Source organism: Mirounga leonina, unplaced genomic scaffold (genome assembly GCF_011800145.1).
Source record: "Mirounga leonina isolate KUSES-001 unplaced genomic scaffold, KU_Mleo_1.0 Mir_166, whole genome shotgun sequence".
Taxonomy (NCBI): Eukaryota; Metazoa; Chordata; class Mammalia; order Carnivora; family Phocidae; genus Mirounga; species Mirounga leonina.
Window position 1 is genome coordinate 29083153 of NW_023270418.1, and position 14457 is coordinate 29097609.

The 14457-nt window shown below is 51.5% G+C and overlaps 2 protein-coding genes across 2 annotated transcripts in view; one reads left to right on the top strand and one right to left on the bottom strand.

The window, feature by feature from the left end:
* Nucleotides 1-14457, bottom strand: part of AHNAK (AHNAK nucleoprotein) — a 99252-nt gene that overhangs the window by 2632 nt on the left and 82163 nt on the right. The gene's annotated exons all lie outside the window — the stretch shown is intronic.
* On the top strand, nucleotides 1214-4596 carry SCGB1A1 (secretoglobin family 1A member 1). The gene is made up of 3 exons (XM_035013011.1): nucleotides 1214-1520; nucleotides 3968-4155; nucleotides 4458-4596. The coding sequence occupies exons 1-3, from the start codon at nucleotides 1241-1243 to the stop codon at nucleotides 4488-4490; spliced, it is 501 nt and encodes a 166-aa protein (XP_034868902.1). The 5' UTR covers nucleotides 1214-1240; the 3' UTR covers nucleotides 4491-4596.

A 14457-nucleotide genomic window follows, 5' to 3' on the forward strand; every position in this document is an offset into this window, starting at 1 on the left:
CCCCAACCCCTAGCACAATCCTTGGCACATAGTAGGTGCTCAGAATGAATGAATGAATGAATGAATGAATGAATGAAATGAACAGTTGATTGGATCTTGAAGTACAAACAGGATTTGGAGAAGGAGACAAGGCAGGAGATGTGTATTCGGGCATGAAGCATCCTTTGTGCAAAGGTAGAAAGGCATGAAGAAACACATGGGATGTTCCCGAATCCACAAACATGAAGACAAGGTTGAATCACTATGCAGGGAAGTGAGGGAATGAGGCTCAAATGGTAAGTGGACAAAGGCCTTGTAGATCGCACTTGAATTTTGCCCCACTGGCAAAAGGATGCTTTCGAAGGGTTCCAAGAAGAATTGCCATGATCAGCTGGTTTTAGAAAGATCATTCTGCTGGCCTTCCTGAGGACGGCCCAGGAGGGCAAGCGAGGGACAGGAGGCCGATCAGGAGTTGGCTTTGAGCAGGCCAGGCCTGTGTCCTGAGGCGCGGGTACTGGAAGAGGACGGGAGCAGCCACAGATGTGGCAGCGGGAGGTGAGAAGGGGCTACGGCCGAAGTCTGGAACCGCCATCAGGGAAGCGCAGTCAGTAAAGAATAAACATCTAAAGAACAAGGATGGTCGGTCAGGGAGGAAATCAGGGAAGAATAGGGCCATGGGAACGCAGGAGAGAGAACAGTTCAAGAAGGAAAAAGTCAAGAGGGTCAAGGCCGTTAAGAGGTCAAGCAAGATAAGGCCGGAAGTGCCCATGAAGTTGACCACCAGGAGGGCAGGACTTGAGAGCAGCTTGGGGTGGCAACAGACCCAGCCCAGGCCAGTACATTCTCCAGTCTGATTTGAGGCTCAGGTTTCTCATGGGCTTTCTGGAGAAAACCCTCCTCTGTCAACATGCTTCAGTCCAGGGTCTCCCCCGCCTCTGACCACAGAGATGCTCCGGTCCATGTGACCCTCCGGTCGGTCGCCTTCTTTGGAAAGGCAATGGCAGGAGCCCGATGGAGCATCAGGAGCCCCGAGCCCGCATGGCACCATGTGTGAGGGGCCTTAGGCCTCAGTTTCTCCTGGGGTGAGGGGTCCAGGTGGACGCTGCAATTGCCTCTGTTGATCTGGACTGGCCTGGCACTCAGGCTCAATGAGAGTGACGCAAGTGGCCGGCTCTCCACACCCTCTGACTTGAGTCCCTTGTGGCAGCCAAAAAGGACACTGTTTCCCCATCCAAGTGCCCACTGTGTAAACTCAGCTCCAATGAGGAAAGAAACTGGATTGAGAAAAGAGAATATTTACTTTTCCCATCAAGCTGATACCCAAGTAAATAGTGTGGTCCCATCAGTAGAGCCCAGGCCCTGCCCTCCTCCTCCCCTCCAGGTAGAGCCTGGAGCATTTAAGAAGGCACCCCGATGGGCATGTCTCACACAAGACCACCCGATCCAGACACAGGCCAGCGCCTCACTCGCCAGCCTCCGGTCCACCATGAAGCTCGCTGTCATCCTCGCTCTGGCCACCCTGGCTCTCTGCTGCAGCCCTGGTGAGTTCCCAGAGCCCCTCTCCCCCAAGCCAGGCTCAGGAACCCTTCCTGCTCCCCAGTTCTGCTTCCCAGTTCTGCTCAGGGGGCAGCTGCTTAGCTGGAACACTGAGTCCCAGCCAGGAAGCCGGGTCTGTGAACAGGGCCATCTTGGGAACTTGGGGAGCGCCTTGAGCCCGTGAGGAAACCTGGAAGGGATCCCATCTTCCATAGCCAACAACTTCAGAATTGCAGTGTTGGAACAGACTGGAGGCAGGAATGGAGGAGATCCCATAATGGATGTGTGTGTTCAATGGCCAACAGAATAGGAATGATGAGCTCCTCAGAGCCCAGTCTCTCCAAGAGACCCCCAAGATGCCAAGAGACCATGGTACAGTGCCACCCTCGTCTGGGGTCTCCACACCACTTTGGCAGCCGAAGGGGCTAGAAGGAGCTGCAGAGCCTCATGTCTCCAAAAGAAATCCAAGCTAAGGCAAGGTCACCCATTCTGGGCAGAGAGGAATATTCTAGAAAGGGATCTTCCCTTTGGGAAACTGCCAACCCAGAGTGGAGTTTTCTAAACATTTCTGTCCTCTGCCAAAAGGATTAGGAGTCTCTGAATAGTTGCAGCTGTCATTAAGAGGAAAGGAATTGCCGGGGGGGGGGGGGGGGGGGGAGGGGGGAAGGACAGAGGGAGGGAGGAAGTCCCCTGATCTTTTGGTAATTGAGTTACCTGGTTTTTACTCTGTATCAGCCTCTTCTACTCCTTTTAATAAGCAAACAAACAAAAAGTTTTTTAGCAAATTTCAATTAATTCACTTCAAAAGTTTCAGGACGCCCATGGCGATAAGTTTGATGACCCTGGGGAGTGGCAGAAGAGCTGGAAAACCAAAACCAAGAGGCAATGGGGACAACTATTGTGTAGAGATATTTGTCTTTAAAGGGAAATAACATCATTTTGGATTGACAGGTACAGTTGACATGTACTGAACTGCACAGGGGTTGGGAGTGCTGACTGCCCCCCACACAGCCAAAAATCTGCCTGTAACCTTTGACTTTTAACTACTCACAGCCTGCTGTTGACCAGAAGCCCTACCGGTAATATAAACCGCTAATTAACACATAGTTTGTATGTCGTATGTATTGTATACTGCGTTCTGACCATCAGACCCAACCTTTTCTGAATTTTTTCATTTTTTCTAGGCTACGCAGTTCATCTGTGAATCTCTTCAAATTGTCACAAATCTCAAAAAAAAAAATTCCAATACATTTATTGAAAAAAATTCACAAGGGGCCCCATGCAGTTCAATCCTGTGTTGTTCAAAGGTCAATTGTATATTACTTAGATCTCAGTGCTGTGCATAGAGCTGGTGGATCAGCAAGATAGGGCTGGAATATGGTAAGGGGTGGATCTGGGATGCCTTTGTGTATTTGTGTATTTGCACACATGTCATAATAACAATAATAATATCCCCATTTATTCAGCACTGACAGTGTGCCAATCACTGTTCTGAACCCCTTTTGATCCTTACAATAACCCCATGAAATAGGGATATTATTCCCATTTTACAGATGAGAAAATGGAGCCACACAAAGAGAAAGTAACTTGCCAGATGACATAGTAAGTTGCAAAGCAGGGCTCTAAGTTCCGGAGGGGGTTTGACTTGGAGTGGCCATTCTGGGGGTCCCTGGAGTCCAGGCAGGGAAGCGGAACTTGCACACGAGGCAGAGAATTCAAGGACGGGGACCGAGACTCAGGGCGTAGGAAGCAGTGACTCTCCCCCATGTTCCTGGGGCAGAGGCCTGAAAAGGGAGCACAACCTGGGGAGCACTGCGGGTGAAAGGAACATAGTGAGGCCAGGCGTGGACACAAGAGGCAGGTGGGCAGGTGAGGGCACCCCAGGGGCCCAGTGCTCATGGTGCACACCTCTTCCCGGGCCAGTTCAGGGGCTTGCTCTTGGCTTGGACAAGTATTTCTTCCTGCCAGAGCCTGACTCTGCCCCCTGCCCCCCCCCACCACCCCCCGTGGCAAGTGGCTCAGACCATCACTAACCACAGGTAAGAGGCATGCTTCCGGCAGGACAACAACCAGAAACCCTCAGCAGCCCCTTCCCAAACCCCCACTGTTGCATAAAAGATCAGATCAGCAGCTTCTTTTATCAATCCTCCACCTGGAGCTCTAACAGAAAGAACAAATGGCAAATTGCCCCACCCCAACCCAGGAAGTACAAGGAGGGCTCGGGCAAGCCACGAGAAGCTGGCTGCAACCCCGGAAAGCCTTCCCACAGTGCCAAAGAGCCAACGGCGTGGAGCACCACCAGATCTCACGTTCCACACCATCCCATCGACGGAAAGGCTGCTCTCTCTTGCTGACAGGCCCGCCTGCTTGCCTCTGGGGCGGGTCCAGCCAGGGGGCTGGCCAGCTTGGAAAAGGGCCTGGACAAGCATGCTCTCTCTTTTCTGTGCTTCAGCTTCTGCAGCGATCTGCCTGAACTTTCTGAATGTCATCAAAACCCTCTTCACGGACACGCTCTCCAATTACGAGGCTGCGATTGAATTTTTCGTCCCAGACGCCGACATAAAAGATGCGATGATCCAGCTGAAGAGTCTGGTGGACACCCTACCCTCAAACACCACGGGGAACATCCTACAGTTCATGGTACATGGCTCCCTTCCCTCTGTGCCGCTTAGCAGCGGATCCCCACCCCCGCCCCGCCAGTCCCTGGGCTGCAGCCTCGCCCCATTTTTTCGGAGCCCTTTCTAGCCCTTTGGAGCAGACTCAGTCATCTTACGCTTTTTAAGAGGCTTTCGAGAAATAATCAGAACTCTTACAAGCTTAGCTCTTCCCAGGGCTACTGAACCTCTTAACTGACACTGAAGTTTCTACATGCAGACATCTTGGTCTAACTTTGAGTTTCACTCACTATTGTCTTGGGGTTTTTTGGTTTGTGTCTGTTTTAGGACATAGTCTTAAAGAGCCCAACGTGTGCTTAGGACTTAGAAGCTGAAGATCTCCAACTGCTGGAGCTCCTGCGGGTCCTGGACACTTCCTTCACTCCGTCCCCAGCCTGGCTCCCTTCAATAAAGTATAAGCATCGCACCTTTGTGCCCCCTGCCCCCGCCTCTTTTTTGCTCACCTGCTAGAGTGAGGAGGTCTGCCACTGTGAGGGTAAGGTTAGCAGGTGCAAAGAGAAAGGCAGTGGCCAAGCAAACGCATCTCCGAGGGGCCCAGGTGTCTCAATCCCAGTCCCCCACACATATCAGACTGGCCACAGGTGGCAAGACAGCGTCCAGCACACATTCCCTGGCCTGGGCAGAGAGCCACCCAGGGCCCTGCTCAAACTTAACCTACAGGGGAAGAAAAGGGGGTCCATAGAGGGTGGCGGCTGACCTCAGACAGACTCCTTAACCTCCAGCCATTTAGTGATGAAATTAACTGTTCTGTAAATATTTAAGCTGATTATGCTACCCAGCCACACCTGGAATGGAAACGTCTGCTTCCAGCATGTGGACAGAGCAGTTGGGATTGCTCAGGGGCCGGGTGGCCCAGCATCAGAGCGCCTCACATCACACATAGCACACAATCCCTCGTGGAAGGAATCAGATTCCTGTAAGACACTTCACACAATAAAGGCGGGAAGGTTCGGTTCCTTGATTAGGGATCCAAGGTGTTTGGGGTGACTTTGAGGGTGACAGACCCTGACTCCTCAGGGCCAGCAGGGGGGGTTCACGTGAAGTCCCCAGGCATGGCGGGATATAAGCTACATGAAATTATTTATTAAACTATTTTGGGGGGGGCACCTGGGTGGCTCAGTCGTTAAGCATCTGCCTTCGGCTCAGGTCATAGTCCCAGGGTCCTGGGATCGAGCCCCACATCGGGCTCCCTGCTCGGCGGGAGACCTACTTCTCCCTCTCCCACTCTCCCTGCTTGTGTTCCCTCTCTCACTGTGTCTCTCTCTGTCAAATAAATAAAATCTTTAAAAAAAAAAAAAAAACTATTTTTTAAAGGGGGTGGAGAACAGGAAAAAAAAAACAAACCCTGTTATGCATTTCCTAGATCCTTTTATCTGTCACCATAGTTAGGACATTATATTTCCAGGTTGGTTGGTTTTTAAGTAGTCTCCATAACCTGCATGGAGCTCAACACGGGGCTTGAACTCAACCCTGAGTTCAAGACCTGAGCTGAGATCAAGAGTTGGACACTTCACCGACTGAGCCACCCAGGTACCCCTACATTTCCAGGTTTAAATCGGAAAAGCCTACAAGTCAATCTGTCCATTCACATCAGTCTTACTTTAAAGACATCTCTGCCCCGAAGAGAATCCCGGGGTGCGAAGTGGTGTCACAGATGCAGGGCTGGTCAGCACCGGGTTACTGCTGTCCACCGTCCACATCCACGGGGTAATGCTTTTGCGCCCTGACTTGCGCCCCTGCCCCCTTCCCTGAGTCCCTATTCATTCAACTTTCCTGCAGAATCAGTCACCCCTTTCTTCTGTGGCAAAGGAGTCTTCAGGCATGAAATTAATCCCTAGGTATTTACTGGCACTTTCGATGCACGCATAGTGGTGCTGGGCACTCTGAGGAACCCAGGAGCAGATTTCATAACCCAGCAAGTATGTGTAAAGCACTTGCTCTGGGCCCGAAGGGCGCTAAGGCCCAAGTACGGCAGCGTGAATAAAGCGGGGGCTTCAGCTCTCAGGGAGCTGGCGATCGGCTGGGGAATCTCACCAGCTCTGGCAAAATAAGTCAGTAAACAGGTAGATGAAACAGCGATAAAAACCATAAAAGAAATCCATGGAGTGATGCGAGCCAGAGGAGCTTAGACAGGCCAACTGTAGCTCGGGAGACCCCCTTCTTAGGATTTGAGCAGAGACTTAAAGGGAGGACAGGAGCCAGCCCCCGGGGGAGGGCATTCCAGGCAGAGGGTAAAGCAAGAAAGAAGATCAGGCAGATGCACAGAGAACGGAGTGTGGGGGATGCCTGGGACACCCCCTCCCTTCTTGAGGCCCCACTGAACCCAGCCCTTGGACCCCAAGAGAAAATTCAGAACCTGTCTAAAGAACCTTTCCTCTAGGTTCTGTTACCTGTCCCCAAAAGAGCCCAGACCTCCTCCCCAGACCATCTACCCCACCTCTCAAACTCTGCTTGTCCAGAGGAACTCATGCTCCACCCCTCACCCCAGGCTCTTTCCAATCTCAGTCAGCTCTCCGCTCTCCGCTCTCCGGCTGCTGCAGCCGGAAGGACGGGCATCCCTGACCCTGCCCTGGGCAGTGCCCATTGCATCCAGCCAAGCAAGTCAGCCTCCGAAGCATCTAGGAACTCCCTCCATGTCCCCAGGGCCACCCCTGACTGGGCCACACCAGCCATCTCTCCCTTCCCAACCCAGGGGCCTCCTAGCTCACACTCAGTGCCCCTGAAGTCCATTCTCCTGCCAATTGCCAAAGTTATTTTAATCACATGAAAACCCCCTTCCCCCGCCACCCTCCTCTACCAAGTAAAATCCTTCAAAGCTTTCCAGCGCTCTTATAAAATGCAAACTGCGGAACCTGCCCATCACTGGCTCTCACCTCCCGCCCTCCTCCCCGTTGCTTATTCCCTCTGCTCAGTCCACGACCCACCCTCCCCTGCTCCCTGCCTTCAGGTCAGTGTTTTTTTTTTAAGAGCCAAACCCCTTCCCACCTCAGGGCCTTTACCCTGTCCTCACAGCATCAACTGCTCAAAAGTACTGTTGATGGGTTTAGAAAATGGCCCTAGAACAAAATGTGCAAAGAATAGAACTTGTCCTAAAGATGTGTCCCGTGTGGATATAAAAACACCCCCTGTTCCGTGGCCATCGGTCCCCAGCCGGGCCACACCACCCGCGGACACTGAAAGTGGAGGACGTGCGGAGGGGAGGCAGGCACGGAAAGAGCATCGGCGGAGCGCAGGCAAGGAGGCTGCTGAAGAGAGAAACCTCTGCAGGCGGAATTTTCCAGCCAGGCCCGCCGGCGGGCGGGCGTAGACGCGCCTTCCCCGCCCTCAGCGCCCGGGGCCCGCGGCCACTAGGAGGCGGTGTCGGCCAAGGTGTCGGGGAGCGGACGCGCGGCTCCCACACCCTGCGCGCCGCGGCCCTGAGCCCTCCCCGGGACAGATGATGAAACCCAGCGCCTTTCTGGGGCGCTTTTATCGCGTATATGATTGCTTTAATTTGATCTCTGAGATTTTTTAAATTAGAATTCTGAGAAAACGCAGGGACAGTCCCACAAACAAAGCGGTTGCCCGCGGAGGGCTGCCAGTGATGTGTCAGCCCTTTGGGAATTAGTAATAATTCCACTCCCAGACGATTCCAAGGGCGAGTCCCGCAGAATCTACAACCTGCAAGGACCAAGGGGCGCTGCTAGAGCTGTCTTTCGACCTCATTCCGCCCCATTTTTCAAGTCTGGCAGCAGAAAGTGCAACCTAGTAATTATCTTTATAGATGGCTGACTTGCTGGGGGGCATTCTTGCAATTTCTTAGGCTTCACACAACCCAGATTCCAGAGCCCAGGCCCCAAACCCTGCTCTACAGAGAATGAGATTCCAGATGCAGGAATCTGCTAAGCCAATAAATAAGATTGATGAGCAATGTCCACCCACCCCCAAACACACACGTGCACGCACACATCCTAAAGCCACCACGCCCCACCCTTCCTTGTGGGACAATGCTGAGGGACTGTGGGACAAAAGAGGGACTCTGTGGTGGTAAAAATTCCAGAGCAGGTCATCAAGATTGGCAGTTTCCAAAGAGATTCTTGGCAGAAGGTGGGACCCTGGTGGGGGGCCTCCTGACTCTCCCACCTCCTACACTCACTCCCTCACGGCTCAGGCCCCAGGTTCTTCTGCATCCAGGTCATCATCAACTCACATACCTTTGCCTCCCGTGAGCCCTCCACCTAGGTGAGTATTGTTCGAACAGATAAGGATCCCAGGGCCCTAAAAGGTTCAGAATTTTAATTACCTATTCACAGCCGGGGAAGTATTTACCTAGGGCAAATACAACACAGGTATCTTGAGATGAAAGGAAGTACAATTATATTGCAGCAGGTGTCCGCCTCAAGGGGGCTAGAGATGTAGGTGATCCACACGAATGTGAGCTCTCAACCCGGAAACGTGTGTTCAGTTTTGAGAGAACAGAATGCAAGATGAGGGCGCCTGGGTGGCTCAGTTGGTTAAGCGACTGCCTTCGGCTCAGGTCATGATCCTGGAGTCCCGGGATCGAGTCCCGCATTGGGCTTCCTGCTCGGCAGGGAGTCTGCTTCTCCCTCTGAACCTCCCCCCTCTCATGTGCTCTCTCTCTCTCATTCTCTCTGTCTCAAATAAATAAATAAAATCTTTAAAAAAAAAAAAAAAGAATGCAAGATGAATGGATCCCAACCACAGAAAGAGCACGAATCCGTGTGATGCGTGTTGCCAGAAAGCAGAAGGAGATTGGAGAACTGAAGGAATGTTCGTCGGGTTCTTTTCTGTCTGCATGTGCTTACCCATAAGTTAGAGCACAGGTCCGCACACTCTAGCCAGCAGCCTGCATTCAAGCCATGGCCTGTTTTTGAAGATTTTATTTATGTATTTATTTATTTGACAGAGAGAGGGAACACAAGCAGGGGGAGTGGGAGAGAGAGAAGCAGACTCCCTGCTGAGCAGGGACCCCGATGTGGGACTCGATCCCAGGACCCTGGGGTCATGACCTAAGCCAAACGCAGACACTTAACTGACTGAGCCACCCAGGCACCCCCACTTTTCTTTCTTTTAAAGATTTGAGAGAGAGCGCACGTGCGTGCGCAAGTAGGGGGGGAGGGGAGGGCAGAGGGAAAAACAGACGCCACACTGAGCAGGGAGCCAACTTGGGACTCGATCCCAGGACCCTGGGATCATGACCTAAGCCAAAGGCAGACGCTTAACCGACTGAGCCACCCCAGCGCCCCATCCATGGCCTGTTTTTGAATGGACCTCAAGCTAAGAAGGGTTTCTACATTTGAAGAAGGAAGAGGAGAGCAGAAGAAAAAGTTTGCCCACCCCTGTATCATATAAATATATAATTATATAACCAGTCATTTTCACCATGAATATGTCAAACACCAAAACACAGGGAGGCCAGTGTATGAATGTAAGCCTCCTGCGTTTGAGAAGCATTACACACAAACTATCTAAAGAAAAAATTTACAATGCATCCCAACAAAGCAAAAAACATATATATATGTATAAACATTGAAAACAAAGGGGAAAAGCCCAAGAAAATTGTATTTTTAGCACTATATTAGTTTGTTGTTGTTGTTGTTGTTTTATTTGACTGAGAGAGACACAGCGAGAGAGGGGACACAAGCAGGGGGAGCAGGAGAGGGAGAAGCAGGCCTCCCGCCGAGCAGGGAGCTCGATGCGGGGCCCGATCCCAGGATCCCGGGATCATGACCCGAGTCGAAGGCAGACGCCCAATGACTGAGCCACCCAGGCGCCCCAGCACTACATTAATTCTGGCGTTCATACCTCTGAGGAGCCCAGGGGAAAGACCGCATTCCTCGACCACATTGTCAACTAAAGTGTGAATCTGGGTGAAAATGGTCTTTGAAAATAGTCTGTCATCCCCACCACCTGCCAGCAAAGGAACATTTACTCTTTTTTTTTTTTTTTTTAAGATTTTATTTATTTATTTGACAGAGAGAGACACAGCGAGAGAGGGAACACAAGCAGGGGGAGTGGAAGAGGGAGAAGCAGGCTTCCTGCTGAGCAGGGAGCCCGATGCGGGGCTCGATCCCAGGACCCTGGGACCATGACCTGAGCCGAAGGCAGACGCTTAACGACTGAGCCACCCAGGCGCCAGGAACATTTACTCTTGAAGGAAAGAGGAACGGCGACTCTCAGACACTGCCATCACACTGCAAAATCCCAGGGCTTGCCGTTGCTCTAAGTCAGTGTGTCCCCGAAGTGATTGATCGCTAGGAAAGCTAGTTTTAACACCCTCAATGCATGAAACAGTTGAGGTTAGCCTGACAGAAAGATCTATAAATGACTCACAAGGCAGGAAAGAGGAAGCAAAACTAGCCCTCATCAACTTTATCAGGATGATGTGGCTAAAATTATGTCTAGTTCATGGCTGAGGCAGGGCATGCTGTTCGTGAAGGCCAAGGGACTGGTGGGTAGTAATTCTCCGCAGGGTGACCGCCACTCAAAACGGCTTCAGGTGGACGATAAAGCACACCTTGATGGATGCTGGCGGGGCCACACCAAACAATGCATCCTGAAACGTGTAATTAGGGAACACTCCTCCCAAGCACTTACAGAACACACCAACGGGCACATGGGACAGTGTGAGGATGAATCATCCGTAGTAAGCCACCGCACATCTTTCCATGAGCAAACTAAAATCATAAGACCATAGTACATGCGGGGGGGGGGGGAATCTGAAAATAGATTCAGCTAAACATGCACAGTGGCCAGTGTCGGGGTTTGGAATCTAGATCTGTTCCCCACCAAGTGAATAGATTCCTAACCCATCGCAAAAGTCTAGTTAACTCATAAAATATCTGAGATTGCGTGTCTGCAGTGCCCGACCATCCTGTGTTAAGTGTGAGGCACATAACTACAGAGCGTCCTTTAGAATTCCCTCCTGTGGTTCTAATAGCCCAAGAGGTACACTCCCCCAGCCCTGGGACAGGGTAGAGGCTCGGGTCAGGGGCTGCCTTGCGGGACAGATAAGATGAGGAGCAAGCTTCAGGGTACTGGGCAGGAGAAGAGTCTTCTGCCCCCACCCCGACCCTATGTGTCCAATCAGTCTCTGAGTCCATGTCCTCAGTTTCCCTTGACCTTGTCCCCTTCCTGCTGCCCCTGTTGTCAATAGCAGACCTTCACCATCTGTAGCCTGGATTATTGAAAAGAGCCTCTAAATTCATTTCCTATGGCTGCTAGAACAAATTGCCAGAAACTTGGTGGCTTTAAAAAATGTATTATCTTGGGGCGCCTGGGTGGCTCAGTTGGTTAAGCGACTGACTTCGGCTCAGGTCATGATCCCGGGGTCCTGGGATCGAGTCCCACATCGGGCTCCCGGCTCGGCGGGGAGCCTGCTTCTCCCTCTGACCCTCTCCTCTCTCATGCTGTTTCTCTCTCGCTCGCTCTCTAATAAATAAATAAATGAATAAATAATCTAAAAAAAAAAAAGTATTATCTTTAGGTCTAGGGGTCAGAGGCCCAAAATGTGCTAAAAATCAAGATGTCAGCAGGCTGTGTTCCTTCTGAAGGCTCTAGGGGAGAATCCAGTTCCTTGCTTTCCCGTTTCTAGAGGCCACCTTCGTTCCTAGCCCTGTGGTCCTTCCCCTACCTTCAAACTCAGCAGTGCAGCCTCTTCTGTTCTCTGGCTCTGGTCTCCTCTTCTGCCTCCCTCGGCGACAGATGAGGATCACTGTGCTTGCACAGTGCCCACCCCCACCCCCCAGGCCCCGTAAGCCAGGCTGCTCATGGCCACTCAACGTCCTCTGATTAGTCATCTCAATTCCACATTCATTCCCCTTTGCCATGGAACCTAACATATGCACAAGTTCTGGGGATTCAGACGTGGGCCTCTTTGGGAGTCATCATTCAGCCCCCAAACAGTCTCTAAGATTTCAGTCGTGCCCCCTTCTACAATACTCTTCCTGCAATTGGCAGAAATCAAACAGAGGGCGCCTGGGTGGCTCAGTTGGTTAAGCGACTGCCTTCGGCTCAGGTCTTGATCCTGGAGTCCCGGGATCGAGTCCCGCATCGGGCTCCCTGCTTGGCGGGGAGCCTGCATCTCCCTCTGACCCTCCCCCCTCTCATGTGCTCTCTCATTCTCTCTCTCAAATAAATAAATAAAATCTTTAAAAAAAAAAAAAGAAATCAAACAGAAATGCCATGCTTTTGTTTAAAAGCCTTCTCTGCTACCAGTCTCCTATAGGATAAAGTCCAGACTCCTCACCCGGCCCTGGAGGCCCTCCTTGGAGACGGGCCCTGCCTGCGGCTCTGACCTCAAAGCCTCCTGCTTCCCCCACCTACACCACGGGTGCAGCAATGGGCAAGGCTTGGAAATAAGGTTGCCCTCCAAATTAGGCTGGCAAATTCACGGACAGTGGATGCAGTGAGCCGTCTACGGGGATGAACCAGGAGATGGTCCCTAACGAAGAGGAAAGGTTTCTGCCATATCCTGTAATCCACCAAGGTGCGAGGGCGTCACGTGAAGAACGCGGGGGTCATCTAGTAAGTGGATATCCAAGCTGATGCACTGTGCCCTGCTGGATGAACAGAAAGGGCTGGTGTGCCAAAGACGAGGGGTGGGCAACAGCACAGGGAGACAGGAGGTCCTGAGCAGGAAGAAGGGACAATGGAGAGTCTGCCGCTTCCGTCTGCAAGGAGCCTTGACTGGGTGCCTTCAACCAGGCTCTTAGTATACTAAGTCTGTGCTCACCGCCCAACCTTCCTGACTTGTCCACAGGGCAGAATATACTTGTCTAGTCTACTAGACAGTTCTCACAGCAAATTAACAAATGTGCTCCTGGGGGCGCCGGGGTGGCTCTGTCGGTTAAGCATCCAATGCTTGGTTTCAGCTCAGGTCATGATCTCAGGGTCGTGGGACTGAGCCCCGCTTCAGGCTCCACACTCAGCACAGAATCTGAGATTCTTTCCCTCCCCGTCCCTTCCCTCTGCTCCTCCCCCTGCCCCCTGCTCTCTCTCTCTCTCTCTCAAATAAATAAAACCTTTAAAAATAAATGTGATCTGGTTGCAGCTATGGGTCTGGACGCTTAGTGTGCAGCCTCCTCTGAGAGATGGAGCCCTTCGCATTCTGTCCCCTCACACAGGTTCTCAAGCGACAAAGCCAGGAGAAAGACCCAGGTCCCACTTCTCATCTGGTTCCCCCAGACAACTCCAGGTGTGTGGTCTATGGAAGACAGACAAATGGAAGAACGGGCGAGCAAGCAGGAAATCGGATGCCACCAGCCCAGAACAGAGGATCCTCCTGGTGGGCAGACCTCCTTCTTCAGGTGACACTTACCTGCATTACTATGAGGCACACACATTTATATCCAAAAGAGGCACCACATCCATGCTGTTCATATCTCCACACCTTTGCAGGCAGTGCCCACTGACTGAAGTACCCTCTCTTCCCAAAGTCACCTGAAGATCCACACTCTACCCTTCATGATCCATGCAATATCTGGGACATAATTATACTCGAAAAAATCCATCATTTATCTAGAATTCAGACTTAACTGGGCATTCTTTTTATCTGCTACATCTAGCAAATTTGCGGTTCTTCAAGACTCAGCTCTTGGGCTCTTCCTGCGTTGCCCCTGCTGCCCCGAGGCCCGGGGACTCTCTCTACCACCATCGCACCTCACCCAGGCTCTGTCGTACATTTATCTCACGGGAACAAGTTCGCTTGTATCTGCTTTCCTCCCTTGAACATGAGCCCCATGAGGGCGTGATCCAAATTTGTGTTATCTTGCCAGTCATTGAAGAAAAATTAGAAAATCCAGGTAAGCAAAAGGGGGAAAAAAAAAACACTCATATGAATCCAGTACAGCAGGGTCCTACTTTTGAGCCTCTGATGGAAAGACTGAGACCGATGTGGAAACTCAGACAGTAGATTAAGCACGTTACAGGCATAGAGGGCCTTTTTATTCCCATCTCTCTTCTTGCAGGCGGGACCACATCAGTCACCAAGTGGTCCCAGAGAGATAACCCTGGCTCCCAAAGAAGATCTGCCATCACTCACTGGCCAACCCCTTGGAAGAATGCACGTGTTCATGGGCAAGAAGCTCTAACCAAAGCCAACGCATTCCAAAAAGTTTGAAATTCATTGTTTCCCCCTGGCTCCTGTCTTTCTTTCTTCCAATAAAGATGAGATCAGCTTATCCAATTGGATGTTCTGTAAACCACAAATCTATCTGAAGTGTACTCATTTCACCCTTGATGAATTTCAAGACCTGATTATTTTGCA